Genomic DNA, 15,719 nt, shown 5'->3' with positions numbered 1-15,719 from the left:
CCACCCCCTCCTTCCACTCTGTCTCTCTCTTCCCCTCCCGCAGCCAAGGCTCCATTGGAGCGGGGATGGCCCGGGCGCTGGGGATGGCTCCTTGGCCTCTGCCCCAGGCGCTGGAGTGGCTCTGGTCGCCCCGGAGCGACGCCCCAGAGGGGCAGAGCATCGCCCCCTGGTGGGCGGAGCGTCGCCCCTGGTGGGCGTGCCGGGTGGATCCCGGTCGGGTGCATGCGGGAGTCTGTCTGGCTGTCTCTCCCCGTTTCCAGCTTCAGAAAAAGAAAAAAAATAAAAATAAAAATAAAATAAAACACAAAGTAACCAGGAAAGTCTTGGAAGAGTATTATGGCAAAGTGTAAACAGAAAGGAACTTAAACAAAAGGTAACAGCCTTGGGTGACTGGTAACAGTGATTAACATTCACAGTTTCAATTTCTTTCATGGTTTACTGGCAGGCTTTTTATTTAAACAAACAGTCCAATGTTTGTTTAATGATTTCCTTATGAACACAAATTTTCCCAGCACCTAAAGATACTTAAAAATATATATACTTGCATGGATAACTGAAACCCACTGAGCCATCCTTAGTGCTGGTGAGTGAAATATGGATCCCAATGTATTGCAGTAATAACGAATATTTTAGCCAAGGTTGTGTAAGAGCCCCTCTGCAATGCCTCTGTGGTGAGGGGAATCGGCGAGCTCTCTCCTTATTTACTTTCAGCTGTTGAGAAGGGAAAGGGTCTCCCAGCACGTTAGGTCCACTTCCACTGACAAATGTTGATGCAGCTGAGCAATCTTAACTGTCAAGAATCGTTTCTTCTTGCCTGACCTGTGGTGGCGCAGTGGATAAAGCATCGACCTGGAATGCTGAGGTCGCCGGTTCAAAACCCTGGGCTTGCCTGGTCAAGGCACATATGGGAATTGATGCTTCCTGCTCCTCCCTCTGTTCTCTCTCTATCTCTCCCTCTCTCTCTCTCTAATAAAAATGAATAAATAAAATCTAAAAAAATAAATAAATTAAAAAAAAAGAATATCTCTTATAGTAATGAAAAATCTTATCCTTCTGTCTTTTTAAAGAAAAGATGGCAAGCAGTATTACTACAGCTTCCTCCCATACTGATGTAGTCTACTCTCAGACACTAACTTTAGGAACTACACTGTTCAGGCCCCGCATCGGAGTGCAGCCAGACTCCTCTCCCGGAAGTAGCTGATGTCCCTCCTACTCCCACTGCCCTGCTGCCAGGCCAAGGCAGAACAAAACAAGGATGCCACAGTACTGGGTCTAAGAGTCAGAAAAAAAATGTTAATATCTCATTTTCATTCCGCTATCTTAACTGATCTATCAAACTCCCTTATAATTGGCATCAAACACAGGAAATTTTGATAATTTTAAATAGCTTTAAATAATTCTCCAAGAGTGAAAGTATCTAAGCATTTAAAAAAATAATTCTAAAAAATTCTACATAATTAAGAGACACTAACCAAGCAACTTCTTCGTGTTGGCCTGAGAAGGCTGCCCCATGTCCAAGCTCATGGATTTTCTGGCTCGGGGACTCGTCTGGCCCACAGTTGGGTACGTGGCTGCAAGGTACCCTTCAGACCCTTTGGGAGAGGACCATGGCTGATTCTCCTTCAGTGTCCTGAGACATTAAACCAATTGAGAAGAATTAAACAACACGGTGAGGAATACAAACATTGGTTGCCCCTCCCAATTAGCTGTTCTATGACAGCAATCAATCAATTTTAAAATTGTGAATTAAAGGGCTTTAGGGTACTCTTTTTTTTTTAATTGTAAAAAGTTTTATTTTACACTTACAATTAGCAATAAAAGAATATTTAAGCACTATAAGATAGTCCTCTGCAACTACCTTATATCTAATGGTTTTTTTTTTTAATAGATAAATTTTTATTTTAATGGGGTGACATCAATAAATCAGGGTACAGGGTACATACTCTTAATGTACCTCCAGAAATTTTCCACTCCCTTGCCATGGTATTTTATCCATAGTAGGTACTCACTGATGCTCAATAAAATCGTTCTACACTGATTTTTAAATCAGAGAAAATAAAATCTAAAAAGGCAATTGTATTCTTAGTTCAAAAACCAAGAAAATCAGCCTTAATTTGTACTTGAACAGGGGAACATGCACAAACTCACATTCTCCTTTCCAAAATAAAAAGGGCACATTCCAAAGAAATATAATCACAGGAATGACTGAAGAATAAGACCACTGAAAACCAAGTATGCCCGGGAAGCTTCTGCATATTGTTAAGATTTTAGTGGGAAATTATTGGGGGCTTTTAATCAAAAAGAGGGATGTTAATACCTTGAATGATAAAATATGATGACTTTCCTATGTTCAGTACTACTTAATACTTAACACTTATACTTTCATTTAATCGAAATATAGAAAAATCCCCAGTTGATGACACTGTCATATAATTTCTCTGTTATAGAGAAAAACATACTATCTCAAAACCACATATACCAGCGGACATAACTTTATTATCTTATAACCTAAAAAAAACTTTTAAGTAATTTTAATGTGATACAAGTAAATACACTGCTCACAAAAATCAGGAGTATTTCAAAATGAATATGAAGCAATAAAATACCCCCTCATTTTTGTGAGCGGTATATAACAAACGCACTGGTGTATATATTTCTTTTACAAATCTGTATGGCTTACTTTTTCTTTTAAATCATTAAGCATGTAATATTGCTTATATTTTATGCTAGTTTTTTCCTAGTCCCTTTCCTGTAACCTAATACTTTTAAGATAATTTCTTTTTGGCCCTGGCCGGTTGGCTCAGCGGTAGAGCGTCGGCCTGGCGTGCGGGGGACCTAGGTTCGATTCCCGGCCAGGGCACATAGAAGAAGCGCCCATTTGCTTCTCCACCCCCTCCCCTCCTTCCTCTCTGTCTCTCTCTTCCCCTCCCGCAGCCAAGGCTCCACTGGAGCAAAGATGGCCTGGGCGCCGGGGATGGCTCCTTGGCCTCTGCCCCAGGCACTAGAGTGACTCTGGTCGCAGCAGAGCGACAACCCGGAGGGGCATAGCATCGCCCCCTGGTGGACAGAGCGTCGCCCCTGGTGAGCGTGCTAGGTGAATCCCGGTCGGGCGCATGCAGGAGTCTGACTGTCTCCCCGTTTCCAGCTTCAGAAAAATACAAAAAAAAAAAAGATAATTTCTTTTCATTATTCAACTGGTGTGTGCTTAAAAGAGGCAAACTAATGTTAACATTAGCACATGAGATTAGAAGAATTAATATTCCTACTACTAACTCACATAAAATACTGTATATTTATAAAATTAGGTTTGATTTACACACTCTTTCAATAGATTAGCTCTATATTCCCTGCTGGATTTTCTGCTGCATGCCTCTATTAGCATATTAAACTGAGACTTGATCATGATTATGTGATTGTGGGAGAAGTCATCCAATTACCGATAGCTTGGGTCACTGTGGTGAATGGGATATGTATCCATAGGAACGTTTTCCATTGAAAGGTCAGTAAGAAGGAGAGACTTCCTATGTTTTAGGCTGCAGCGACTTCGAACCTCCTCAGACACTGTGAGTAAAGCTAAGAGGAAACAGTAGGCAGATTAGAAAATTTTATAAATCAGCAGTTGACTTAAAACAGGACACACTTCTGTAAAGGATAATAGCTGTTCATATAAGGAGTCCTAGGGAATGCAAGGTTTAAGGATATAAAACAGAGGACAGGCTTACAGTCTGTTTTGGAACACTATACATAAACATGAAATATACAAAGAAACTTAATAAGCATCTTATATTTCAAGTCCTCTAATATACATCTGATCTCAGTGAACACAAAATGTAGGCAGAGCAGGTACTACGAGGTCCATTTCTTAGATAAGGAAAAATACTGAGATGGTATATGATTTTCCTAAGGTCAAATGATTCAAACAAAAAAGGTGCCACAAACTGAAGTCTGCTAAACTGGGAACCATTACTTTCCATCAAATGACTGTTCAAGAACTGTATTATACATGAATACTAAGTATTGCTGAGTAGAGAAATCGGGTAAGAGCAAATAAGGTTTAATGGAAAGGTGGGGATGAGAAGACATTCTAGGTAAAACAAATGGCATCAAGAATGAATATTAAAGAGGCAGAAAGGCACTTCTAGGAGATGGCAAATATGTTACCTTAAAATAGCCTATCCAAAAAAAAAAAGTCCATCCATCTGGAGACGTAATGAAAAATGAGGCCTCTGACATTTAGAGAAAGAGGACAGAATCAGGAAGGCTGCTTAAGGGCCCAGGAGGATAGGCTGAAGAGTTCAGATTTTATGACAGACAACAGGGAGCCACATAATGTCTTGAATCAATAATGACAAAGAGAATACAGTTTGTATTTAATGCAAATTATTTTATAAGGATAAATGTTTTGGCAAAACTTTTCAAAATTTTAACGATCACCACAGGACTAGACTGTGAACTCTTCACCCTGTTGAGCAACCAGCTATAGGACCCATAGGTGTCTATATCTCTTTGGAGGTGTGGCAAGATTAATTTTGTCTCTTTGTGTTTTTACCTGCTAAGTAAGCCACGCTCTGTGTATTCACCTCAAATTTGTCACAATTTCTATGCTTGTTAACCAGAGTTAGTAGCGTATGCAAAATTCTGACTGTTCTTGCAACAATAGCAGGTGAAGGATGTCGGTACCCTACAAAAAATAAAAACAAGAAATTAATTTTTTTTTTTTTTAGCAAGAGAGAGACAGAGACAGATACACAGGAAGGGAGAGAGAGGAGAAGCATCAACTCATAGTTGCAACACCTTAGTTGTTCATTGATTGCTTTCTCATATGTGCCTTGACCAGGGGGCTCTAGCTGAGCTAGTGACTCCTTGCTCAAGCCAGTGACTTTGAGGTCATGCCTATTGTCTATGACCCTACACTCAAGCCAGCAAACCTGTGTTCAAGCCAGATGAGCCTGGGCTCAAGCCAGTGACCTCAGAATTTCAAACCTGTATCTTCAGCAGGTTTGAAATTGAGGGAACCTCCCAGGCTGACGCTCTATCCACTGCAGCACCACCTGGTCAGGCAATTCATTAAAAAATATTTTTTTTAAACTCATTTTGAAAGAGAGAGAAAAATACAGGAAAATTAATCTGTTCCTGTATGTGTCCTGTAGGGGATTGAATTGGCTACCTCTGCGCTTTGGAATGATGCTCTAACCAACAGAGCTATCTGGCCACGGCTAATTTGTTTTTTCAACAAGTATTTGTTGCGTTCTTATTCTGGGACCAGCAACTCTTCAAAGAAAGGAAGCATAATTAATTACACATAGGATTCAATACCAATTGCGTAGAATAATGCTTCTTGGAACTCTACAGTACCTCAGGGGCAGAAAAATTAGGAAAGATGATGGTGTTTTATATCTTCCACTCCCTAAGCAGCATAGATTTTTAACAAACCTATGAAGCTCAATTAAAATTTTTTTTAAATGGCTCTATTGCTTAAAAAAAATTTTTTTTTCCCCTGAAGTTGGAAACGAGGAGGCAGTCAGACAGACTCCCGCATGCGCCCGATCGGGATCCACCCAGCACGCCCACCAGGGGGCAATGCTCTGCCCATCTGGGGTGTCGCTCTGTTGCAATCAGAGCCATTCTAGTGCCTGAGGCAGAGGCCATAGAGCCATCCTCAGCACCTGGGCCAACTTTGCTCCAATGGAGCCTTGGCTGTGGGAGGGGAAGAGAGAGACAGAGAGGAAGGAAAGGGGTAGGGGTAGAGAAGCAGATGGGCGCTTCTCCTGTGAGCCCTGGCCGGGAATCGAACCAGGACTCCCGCATGCCAGGCTGACGCTCTACCACTGAGCCAACCGGCCAGGGCCTTAAAAGTTTTTTTAACTTAAATAAAAACCTCAATGACATACAAGTATATGCTTTCAGAGCTCAAAGAACAGGATTGATTAGAGGATACGCTTGATTTTCAGATAGCATTTAATCACTAATGCTCCTCGACTTCAAAACATGGGTTTGTACACTGAAAATATCTGATATTCTTTTAGAATGCAGAATAAGCAAGCACTGTATCCTATTGTAATCCCTCTTCCTGGTGTCCTGTAGAAAATGTAGTATCTTTTGAGCAATCCCTACTCACCTTAGAGATGCAAACTGTCAATATTTTTACAGTGATGAAATAAAAGAGGGTGGAGCAAATGTAGGTTTATAGTTATAAATACATGGAAGTCTAGCCTGACCTGTGGTGGCGCAGTGGATAAAGCGTCGACCTGGAAATGCTGAGGTCACCGGTTCAAAACTCTGGGCTTGCCTGGTCAAGGCACATATGGGAGTTGATGCTTCCTGCTCTTCCCCCTGTTCTCTCTCTATCTCTCCCTCTCTCTCTCTCTCTAATAAAAATGAATAAATAAAATCTAAAAAAAAAAGTAAATTAAAAAAATATATATTAAAAAAAAATACATGGAAGTCTATTCTTGTATTGTTATTTATAACAATAACATAACAAAAAACAGTTGTCTATATAAACAACTGCCAACCTACGTTTACCCTACCTTGTATATACATTCACAGTTGTGGGCGTATGCATTATATTAGATAAAAATTGAGGGAACCTCCAGGATCCCTCCCCTCAAGTCTAAAATTACTTAAATTGATATAAAACTAAAGACTCAAGCTCTACCTTGAGTCTCTATTGTGGCCAAATCCAATGCTGCTTAAGAGCACTGGTCCATACCAGCTCCTTCCTCCAGGCGTTTTCACTACTTTTGCCTGACTCACCACTACATGCTGCTCCTGTTAACTGCCATCTCTGGCCATGACTGTACCATGCTAATAAACCAAAGCTAACATGCAGTGAAGTTAGCAATGGGGAGTAAAGCCAGAGTAGGGAGTGAATGAGCTGGATCTGAAGCATAGCTGGAGATCACTGTTATCAGTGATACAGAAATCTGAAGAGGTGCAGGTGGAGTACCAAAAAGGTGATGTAATAATGGGACTGATCAACAATAAATATGAAACAAGTGGAAGAAAATTTGTGACCAGATCACGAAGATTACATTTTCTAACATAAGTTACTCAAATAATATTTAATTATTTGCAGTCTGTCTTATTTTGATAATCAAAAAGATATATAAGTAGTGTTAACTAATAATATAACTATTAGAAGGTTTAGTGCTTAGGAATTTTATAAAAATCAACTCTTGCTGTTTAAAAGAAATCTGTTATTTGGTGTGGAAATTAGGCTCTATTGAAAAATATATATAAAACAAGATATAATTCAATAAAGCAGATAAAACTTGCATTTATAATAAGACACATGAGCCAAATGATTTCAATTTATTTCACATAATCAATTATTTTAAGTACTTCTGGAGTCTTGAAACCATTTCATAAAAAATATTCTGACAAATGTCTTCTACCTTTTAGGAGGTGTCCAACCAGTGCAAAGTTAAAGTTAGAGTTGAAATTGAGTCCAACAAAATGATCCATTTGCTTGCAGTGCCATTCCAAAGGATTCCGGATTGCCATAAATACTTCCTCCGGACTCTTAAAGATAATCATGAGGTGGTTACATAGGAACTTTCCTTAAAGGACCACTGACTGGTTCAACAGTAATAACAAGATAATAATCTTTCAAGTTGAAAGAAATCACTACTGAAAACCACAGAACATTTAAGGTACTATAAATTAATTAGTCCAAGACAGGCAATCATATAACTGATACGATGATGAAAGATGAAATGCAAAATACTGTCCATTTACATCCTGGTGACTTTTTAAAAATTGTAATTATTATTGCTTTAAGTTAAAACCACCATTGCGTCGTCTTTTTGTGCACGACAGAGACAGAAAACTCACGAGCTTGAAGTCAGTTCATGTTTACTAAGTGCCTACAGTATACAATGAACTCAGATGCATTATGACATTGAAACCTTAAAGCAATTTTATGCAGTAAGGTTATTAGCCCCCTTTTACAGATTTATACAGTTATTCATTCTTTTACTTATCAAAGACTTACTGTGTGGTTTTGATGTGTCAGGCACAGTTCTAGGTTCTGCAGATAACTAAACAGACAAAAACTACTCACCGAGGTGGACTTTACATTCTTGAATGGGAAAAGGAAGACACTAAAACTCTAGGATGCTATGCAACTTACCCAGGATAATTAAGATTTTAATAGTGTTTTCGAAAGTGTGGTTCTAGGTATATCTGCTTTCAAGTCACTGAGAATGCGTGTTTAAAGGTGAAAAGTACTGGCTCCCATCTCTGAATCATGGGAGGTGGTTAAGCCCCAGGACTTTGCCTTTTCTTAAAACAAACAAACAAACCCAGTGATTCCCTCATGTATAAAGATTTTTGAAAGCAAACAACTGAAGGTGTTTAGGGTCATGCTCAGGTCTGTCTAGATTTCTATCTCCGAGAAATAAAGACATGGGTATATATGTAATGAGATGTTAGAGCACCACTGAACATCGTATCATCTCCTTACTCACCACCACCTCCGCTTTTCATGAGAACATTTAAGTTCAACTCTCTTAGCAAATTTCAATTATATAACACAGTGTTATCAACTACAGTCACCATGTTATACCTTAGATTTTCAGACCTATGCATCTTACATCCTGGTGACCCTTAACAAGCTTTATTAACTCTGGTTTCTAGTATCCTAGGGCACTGGGGCAAGATTAGCTCCTGCTACTGGGCTGTTCTGGTCTTGTAAATGCCAAGGCAGATAATCCCAAGACACAAATACTTCATTTGTAAATATTCTTAACATACCAATAACCAATAGCTAGGTATCACTCTGACCGTCTTTGTCCTAAGACACTGCAGAAAAGAGCAATGGGAATTAGGAAACAGGCTATAGTCCCAAATCAGATGGACTAACATGGACAAGTTACTTCTTTGTTTTTTCTGTTTTGTGAAAGGGAGGTCTGACTGATAGACTTCAAGGCACCTTTTACCTCTAAAATTTTGTTTCCACACTTCCTAGAGCTTCAGCTATTCTGGGTCTACACTACGTCTGGTAGGCTGAACAAAGAGTGTTTAAGACTTGGTATCTTCCCACTTAAAACCATGTTCCTAGAGAAACCTAGGTTAGTTAGAGAAGATGCAGTTGCAGACCACTGAGTGGCGAGAAAAGTTTGCCTGAACCAGCAAATGATTCTAAAATCTGGAGATTTTGTAAAGTTTCTCCTAAAACTTCCATGCCAACATTAAAGCTTAATGAAAAACTACAGGAACCAGAAGAAGCAGGATGACTGAGGACTCGGACCAAGAAGAAAGGTTTGGATCACTCCACCAGATTCCTAAGAGCACTCCCTCAATAAGTAAGCCACTTGCCCAAGAACCCCCATCTCAGGCATTGTTATGAAGGAACTGATCCAAGATACCATTTTACAGCGAGAGGAGGAGAGAGAGAGAGACTCCCGAGCGCCTCGACCAGTATCTACGCAGCAACCCCATCTGGGGCCATATTCCCGACCGAGCTACTTTCAGCGCCTGAGATGGAGCTTCCACAGAGCAATCCTCAGCGCCCTGGATCCATGTGCTTGAACGAATCAAACTATGGCTGTGGGAGGGGTGGAGAAGCAGATGGTTGCTTCTCCTGTGTGTCCTGACCAGGACATCCACATGCTAGGCTGATGCTGTACCAGAGCCAACTGGCCTGGGACCAGAATTACATTTTAAATTATAGTAGAACCTCTGGAAATAAAATCAGTGATGGAATGACAACAAACGGCAGATATTTCTCAAATAAAGAAATACATAACTTCTCAGAAAAAAAAAAACACACCAAACCCCCCCCCGTTCCTGTCCTTGCTCTTGTTTCTTTGTATCCACAGTTCTGTTAACTTCAAGCAACTCTCTCATTAGACACACATACCATCTTTTAAAAAATTCTTCTTATCTCCTAGACTCTCCCCATTTTTCCTCCAAAGACAAAAGGAACATAATTTCTTACTGTTATACTCCCTCTTCTATAAAGACTAAGCTCAATCAAGCCTGATAAATGTTAAGAGGGTATGTTATGGTCCCTTTTAAAGTGGGTCAGGCAAAACAAAAACCTAGTACACTTAAATACCCAAAAGTTTCCTTTCGACTCTCCAACCTCCTTATCCTTATCTTCTAATTATACACAGTATTTCATTAAGTTCCATTTTTCAATAAAAATAAGTTTATTTTTTAGATTACTTCTTTATATGTGAAATGGGGGGTGGAGAATGCTAACCTTTACCTTAGGGTTATAAAAATGAAAAATAATGAATGTACAGTGCTTAGCACAGGGTCTGGCATGATAGCTGTTATTAATACTCAGTATTATCTCTATTCTGTGTACTAGTACTGGGCGAGAACTAATTTCTGCTATTTTTATTCAGAAAGTATGCAGTAAAGTTTAAATAGTTTTAAAGAGCTGGTAAGAAACTATACACACAATAAGTTGCATTATAGAAATTCATGTTTAAGTTAGGGACCTCTTCTGATTTTAAAAGTACAATATAGTTCTAAATATGCATGATCTAGGAATCCCACTAGAAAGCTTGCTTACCTTGTCATTGAATATCCGGAGACTGTCCAAGGTGTGCAGGTTTTGCTCAAGAAGCGCGGTGCCTGCTGAATACAAGTTGACCTCATCGAGCTGCAGCACAGCCACAGCCACCCAAAAGAGGGCTTTGTGCAAAGGGGAGTCCTGGCCAAGGAAACACGTTCAGGTTAGGAACATGACCCACAAAACAGTCCCGTTCAAAACACATTACTGCATGAAACGAAGCATGCTATCCTCAAATTATGTGTGGTTTTTATTTTGAGGAAGGTAAATATATGGGTAAACTGTTCATCTATTCTCTGTGTGAAACTAGACACTGTTAGCTGGGCTGAGAACCTTAGCATCTCCTTTGATTTCTTCCCATACTTTGGTTCCAAATTCAGTCACCAAATTTTGTTGATTCTTTCAAACTAGTCTCTTTTGTATCGGCTTATGGCTAATGACACTATTCCAAGCCCAACTTCTCTATTCTAAATGGGGATTCTTTTTGCCCCCAGTTTCTTCCTACGCCAACCCACTCTGCACACTACTACCAAAACGACCCTTTTAGGTCCTGCCTTTGTCACATTATCTATCTGCTTGAAAATGTATGAGTACATTTCCAAACTCCTTCCTGAAGAAGGTGAATGTTAGATTAGTTCTATCCAATCTTTACAACCTTCCCTGTCACTATTCTCCTGAACAGTTTCTCCATAACCACTAGAAGGGTCTACCCGCCATCCCTCCAATGACCTAGCATTCTTGTACAATCCTACTACATACTATACTCCCCTTTTCCACACGAAATCCTACCTATCTCTTTTTATTTTATTTATTCATTTTAGAGAGGGGGGAGAGAGAGGGAGAAGAGAGAGAGAGGAAGGGGGAGGAGCAGGAAGCATCAACTCCCATATGTGCCTTCACCAGGCAAGGCCGGGGTTTCGAACCTGTGACCTCAGCGTTCCAGATCAACAATTTATCCACTGCGCCCCCAAAGGCCGGGCACTAAATCCTACCTGTCTCTTTAACGTTTACTCAGACTCTGCCCTTTCAACTTCCTTGTCCCTCTTACCAGTACAAGAGTTTCCTCCTGCTCTAGATTAAAAGTATTTATTTGGGGAACCCTCGTTTAGCAGTACTGTACATGGGAAAGTACAAACACAGTATTGAATTAGGCTCATGGCTCTTTCTTTTATTAGACATATAACTTTGAGCAAGTTACTTAGTCAGTCCTGAGCTTCATTTTCACTTGTAAGATGAAGATAAGTGAACCATTTTATACAATTCAGGACCAGAATGTTTACATAACTCAATACCAGGAACACATAAATATTTATTTCTCTGTCATCTCTTTTGAGTCTAGTATATCTTGGTACTTAAGTCACAGAATTCTCTGTTAGAGCTGAAAGATAATGCCATGCCATTATTTAGTTTAAGGACCGATATGTTAAATGACCTGCTTGAGGTCACAAAGCTGAGATGAGCTCAGACCATCCTAAAACAGTGGCTGCATCATTTTAAATACTCTTTTTAAACATCATCTTCACCTAGATCCCAAACTCTTTTGATGATCAGGTATACTTCACTAGGCTTTATATTTCTCCACAATAATAATCACAAACTATCATACTACATATCTTACTTGCTTTGTTTATTCTCTACCTACTGTGCACCCCCACACATACCCTAGAATGTAAGATCCACGAGGGCAGGGAACTTTATTGGCTTGTTTAGTACTATATCTCTAGCACTTAAACAGTACTTAGAACATAGCAGATGCTCTATTAATATTTACTGGATAAAAGAATTAAAAATATAATCCTATTTTTCCTTTAGCACTGATGAGACAAAAACAAACAAACAAGCACTTGAAAACATCTTCCCCATACTTATTCTCCTTCTAATGTCAATATTTCTTTTTTTTTTAATTTTTTATTTTTATTGATCGGTTGATTTGAGAGCGAGAAACATTGATTTGTTGTTCCACTTATTTATGCATTCACTGGTTGATTCTTGTATGTGCCCTGGCCAGGTATCGAACCCACAACCTTGGTATAGCAAGACAATGCTCTAACCAACTGAGCTACTTGGCCAGAGCTTAATGTCAATATTTCAAATAACTACTCGAACTAAAGCTTTTCTTTATAACTTCTTCCCAATCTTTCCCAATCAAAACTGTTTGAAAGAAAATAAGATTTAACACCAGTGCCTGAAATGAATACACTCATTTTCTGTACAGTAATTACCTTATTAAGAAGTGGCTGTAACTTGGTTAGTGCTATCACTGTAGCTTCTATGAGAACTTGACTGTTGTAAGTATCAGGTCCTTTTAAGCAACTCTCAAGAGCCTTTGAGGGAAACAGAATTCTTTATTTACTTTTATTGAAATAAAACATTAACTCCTAAACCAAATCTCGGAATCAATTCAGGAACAATTTCTTATTTAATAAGTGATAGAATTATTTCCAGTCCTATGGTGATCTTGGTAGCTAGCTCAATGCACATATGGTTTTTATTTTTTAATATTTCTATATTATATTATATTATAATATATTAAACCAGGTATTATTATAGTTATTACAAATTAGATAATTTCATATAAGACTAGTTTTACCATATAGTCTTTGAAAACTGATAAAGTATTAAGAGTACGTTCTTAGCAAAAGAGACAATACTTATTTTCTTTTTAAGACATCTTTTTTGGAGAAAATTTCTTCACTTAAAAGAATTACAATGAAGAAAATAATCAAAATCCATTGTTTAAAGGTTCAAAAAGTAACATACAACACATCTTATTAAATTCAAACTTGTCCTTTAAAAAAAATGCAAGATTTGCTTTATACTCAGGAACCACAAATACTGGGGAAGAGGGAGGGAGAGGTACCTTGCTAAGAATACGGATAATCTGCTTTATCTGCCCATGAGACACTCGTTTGCTAATGCAGCCAAAGACAACAAGAGCTCTTGGTTGAAGGGATGGATTATATTGAAACGCAAATCTGTAATTAGAAGATCCAAAGAGCTTATGAAAAGTTATATGTTTATCTACAATAAATAATTAAAATATTGATTATGCAGTATTATCTATCTTTTTAATAATACATCTTTTTACAACTTATATTTAATTTGGTACACACCTTTGAGCTAGTTCTGTCCACTGATCCAGCCACTTGCATGTTGGAATATCTCTCATACATGCCTAAAAGAAAGGTACTCTGAATATATTCCTGTACCTAAGTGTTTTCAGAAACATTTAAATAATGTTTATTGTAATGTCATTAAATAAACATATATGTTACCAATAAATATATTCCATGGAAGTGTTTTTATTTAAACATTAAGTGCAAAACAGAATAAACCAATATTTCTTCTATACAATATTAGTGATTTTAAAAAATGACCTTAGTTCCTTATCATTTTGGCTTATATACCTCCATGATCTCCAACAACGCCTCTGTGACTGTTTCCAGGGATGTCAACGCGAAAGTCTCCCTCTCATAGGAGCCAGGAGAGAAGGATCTGTCTCGGTAACTGGAGCGGAAGGCAATGACGGCAGCTGACTTGACTTTGCTGATGCCAAACAGCAAGTAAAATTTGGGTAATGAGAACTCTGTCAAACTGAGTCTCAAAACTTGCTTGGTCTCTTCTGTAAAATGAAAAAGGAACAAGAAACGACTTGAAAGATATTATTTTTTAATTCTTAAGTGCCACACTTCAATTTGAATTTAGAAAATCCGAATATCACGTCATAATTATATAACCATGCTCCCTCAACACACCCTCTAGATACATTATCTTAATGCTCACGGTTCCAGCACCATTTAAACTACAAATTCACACGGCAACACAACACTTTTAAGTGATGCAGAGTCTTCAGCTTGCGTGGCAACTTCAACAGTCTACATAGCAAATAGGCACAGAAAATCTTTGCTATTGCCTGATATGGTATGGAAATCATTTATACTTTTTTGAATTAGCAGCTTGGTGTTAAGGTACTATAATAAACAATAAGATAATCTATGTCAATCAGGTGATGAAAAATGGAGACAGGAACTGGTGAAACACAAATTACTGTCCCAGAACTCACCACTGAAATGAAGCTGTGAACAGGTACACAGAGAGTGAATGATATTAATGACCAATCCATGTGTGGAAGCTCTTAGGGACAGTGGCCCTGTGGCCACTAGGAAAGTAACCACATGGAAGAGGTAGGGGAGATGAGCTGCTACGTCCAGGGAATTGTTGAAGGACAGCATCAGCATGTAGCGTGCTAGAATAGCAATATCGTCCCACATGAGATGTTGTTCTAAAGTAGGAGTTGGAGATAAGCATGTCTTGTCAATTATTTTGCACATCCTTCCAATAACCTGTAAGGAAGCAGAATTTTATTTTGTTTTTTTTTGTTTTTTTTTTTTTATTTTTTTTAAGCTGGAAACGGAGAGAGACAGTCAGACAGACTCCCGCATGCGCCCGACCGGGATCCACCCGGCACGCCCACCAGGGGCGACGCTCTGCCCACCAGGGGGCGATGCTCTGCCCATCCTGGGCGTCGCCATGTTGCGACCAGAGCCACTCTAGCGCCTGAGGTAGAGGCCACAGAGCCATCCCCAGTGCCTGGGCCATCTTTGCTCCAATGGAGCCTTGGCTGCGGGAGGGGACGAGAGAGACAGAGAGGAAAGCGCGGCGGAGGGGTGGAGAAGCAAATGGGCGCTTTTCCTGTGTGCCCTAGCCGGGAATCGAACCCGGGTCCTCCGCACGCTAGGCCGACGCTCTACCGCTGAGCCAACCAGCCAGGGCAGGAAGCAGAATTTTAAAAACATGGGCGCTACGAAAAGTTTTATCACTAAAAATAAAAAAAAGTCTGGATGATAAAAAGAGATACATTATACCAAAGTCCAGAAGGCAAAGGAAAAGTGAGTACCTTGCTTGAAACCAACTTCACGTTTCCAGAGGCCAGAGCCACAGCAGTGTCTGCCATCACCTCAGCTTTTATTGACCCCAAGCCACCTGTTGCACTGGTTTTGATGAAACTGTCTAGTACTACATCAAGGAGATCTGTAATCTAGTGGAAGAGGGAAAAATAATTTTTAGCCATTCTATAACTTAATTTTTCAATTAAAAATACTTCAAGGAGCAGTCCTAACATAAAAATTCTCTTACCAAAGGCCTCCAAAATATTAGGTTTTATTTAGAGACCTGTCAGTAAATATAATTT

At 39.2% G+C, this 15,719-nt stretch overlaps 1 protein-coding gene across 5 annotated transcripts in view; it reads right to left on the bottom strand.

Moving 5' to 3' along the window:
• The window catches only part of NF1 (neurofibromin 1), a 246,036-nt gene that overhangs the window by 20,689 nt on the left and 209,628 nt on the right, over positions 1-15,719 (bottom strand). For all 5 annotated transcript variants that reach the window (XM_066263280.1, XM_066263276.1, XM_066263279.1 and 2 more), the window contains 11 exons: positions 15,426-15,566; positions 14,592-14,871; positions 13,936-14,150; positions 13,642-13,703; positions 13,389-13,503; positions 12,751-12,852; positions 10,529-10,669; positions 7,398-7,524; positions 4,550-4,681; positions 3,438-3,573; positions 1,473-1,630 (listed from right to left, as the gene is read on the bottom strand). In XM_066263280.1, the coding sequence (XP_066119377.1) occupies positions 1,473-1,630; positions 3,438-3,573; positions 4,550-4,681; positions 7,398-7,524; positions 10,529-10,669; positions 12,751-12,852; positions 13,389-13,503; positions 13,642-13,703; positions 13,936-14,150; positions 14,592-14,871; positions 15,426-15,566 (1,609 nt within the window). The remainder of the gene's footprint in view (positions 1-1,472; positions 1,631-3,437; positions 3,574-4,549; positions 4,682-7,397; positions 7,525-10,528; positions 10,670-12,750; positions 12,853-13,388; positions 13,504-13,641; positions 13,704-13,935; positions 14,151-14,591; positions 14,872-15,425; positions 15,567-15,719) is intronic.

Source organism: Saccopteryx bilineata, chromosome 2, assembly GCF_036850765.1.
Source record: "Saccopteryx bilineata isolate mSacBil1 chromosome 2, mSacBil1_pri_phased_curated, whole genome shotgun sequence".
NCBI classification, from domain to species: domain Eukaryota; kingdom Metazoa; phylum Chordata; class Mammalia; order Chiroptera; family Emballonuridae; genus Saccopteryx; species Saccopteryx bilineata.
This window is presented reverse-complemented; position numbering and strand designations above follow the sequence as displayed.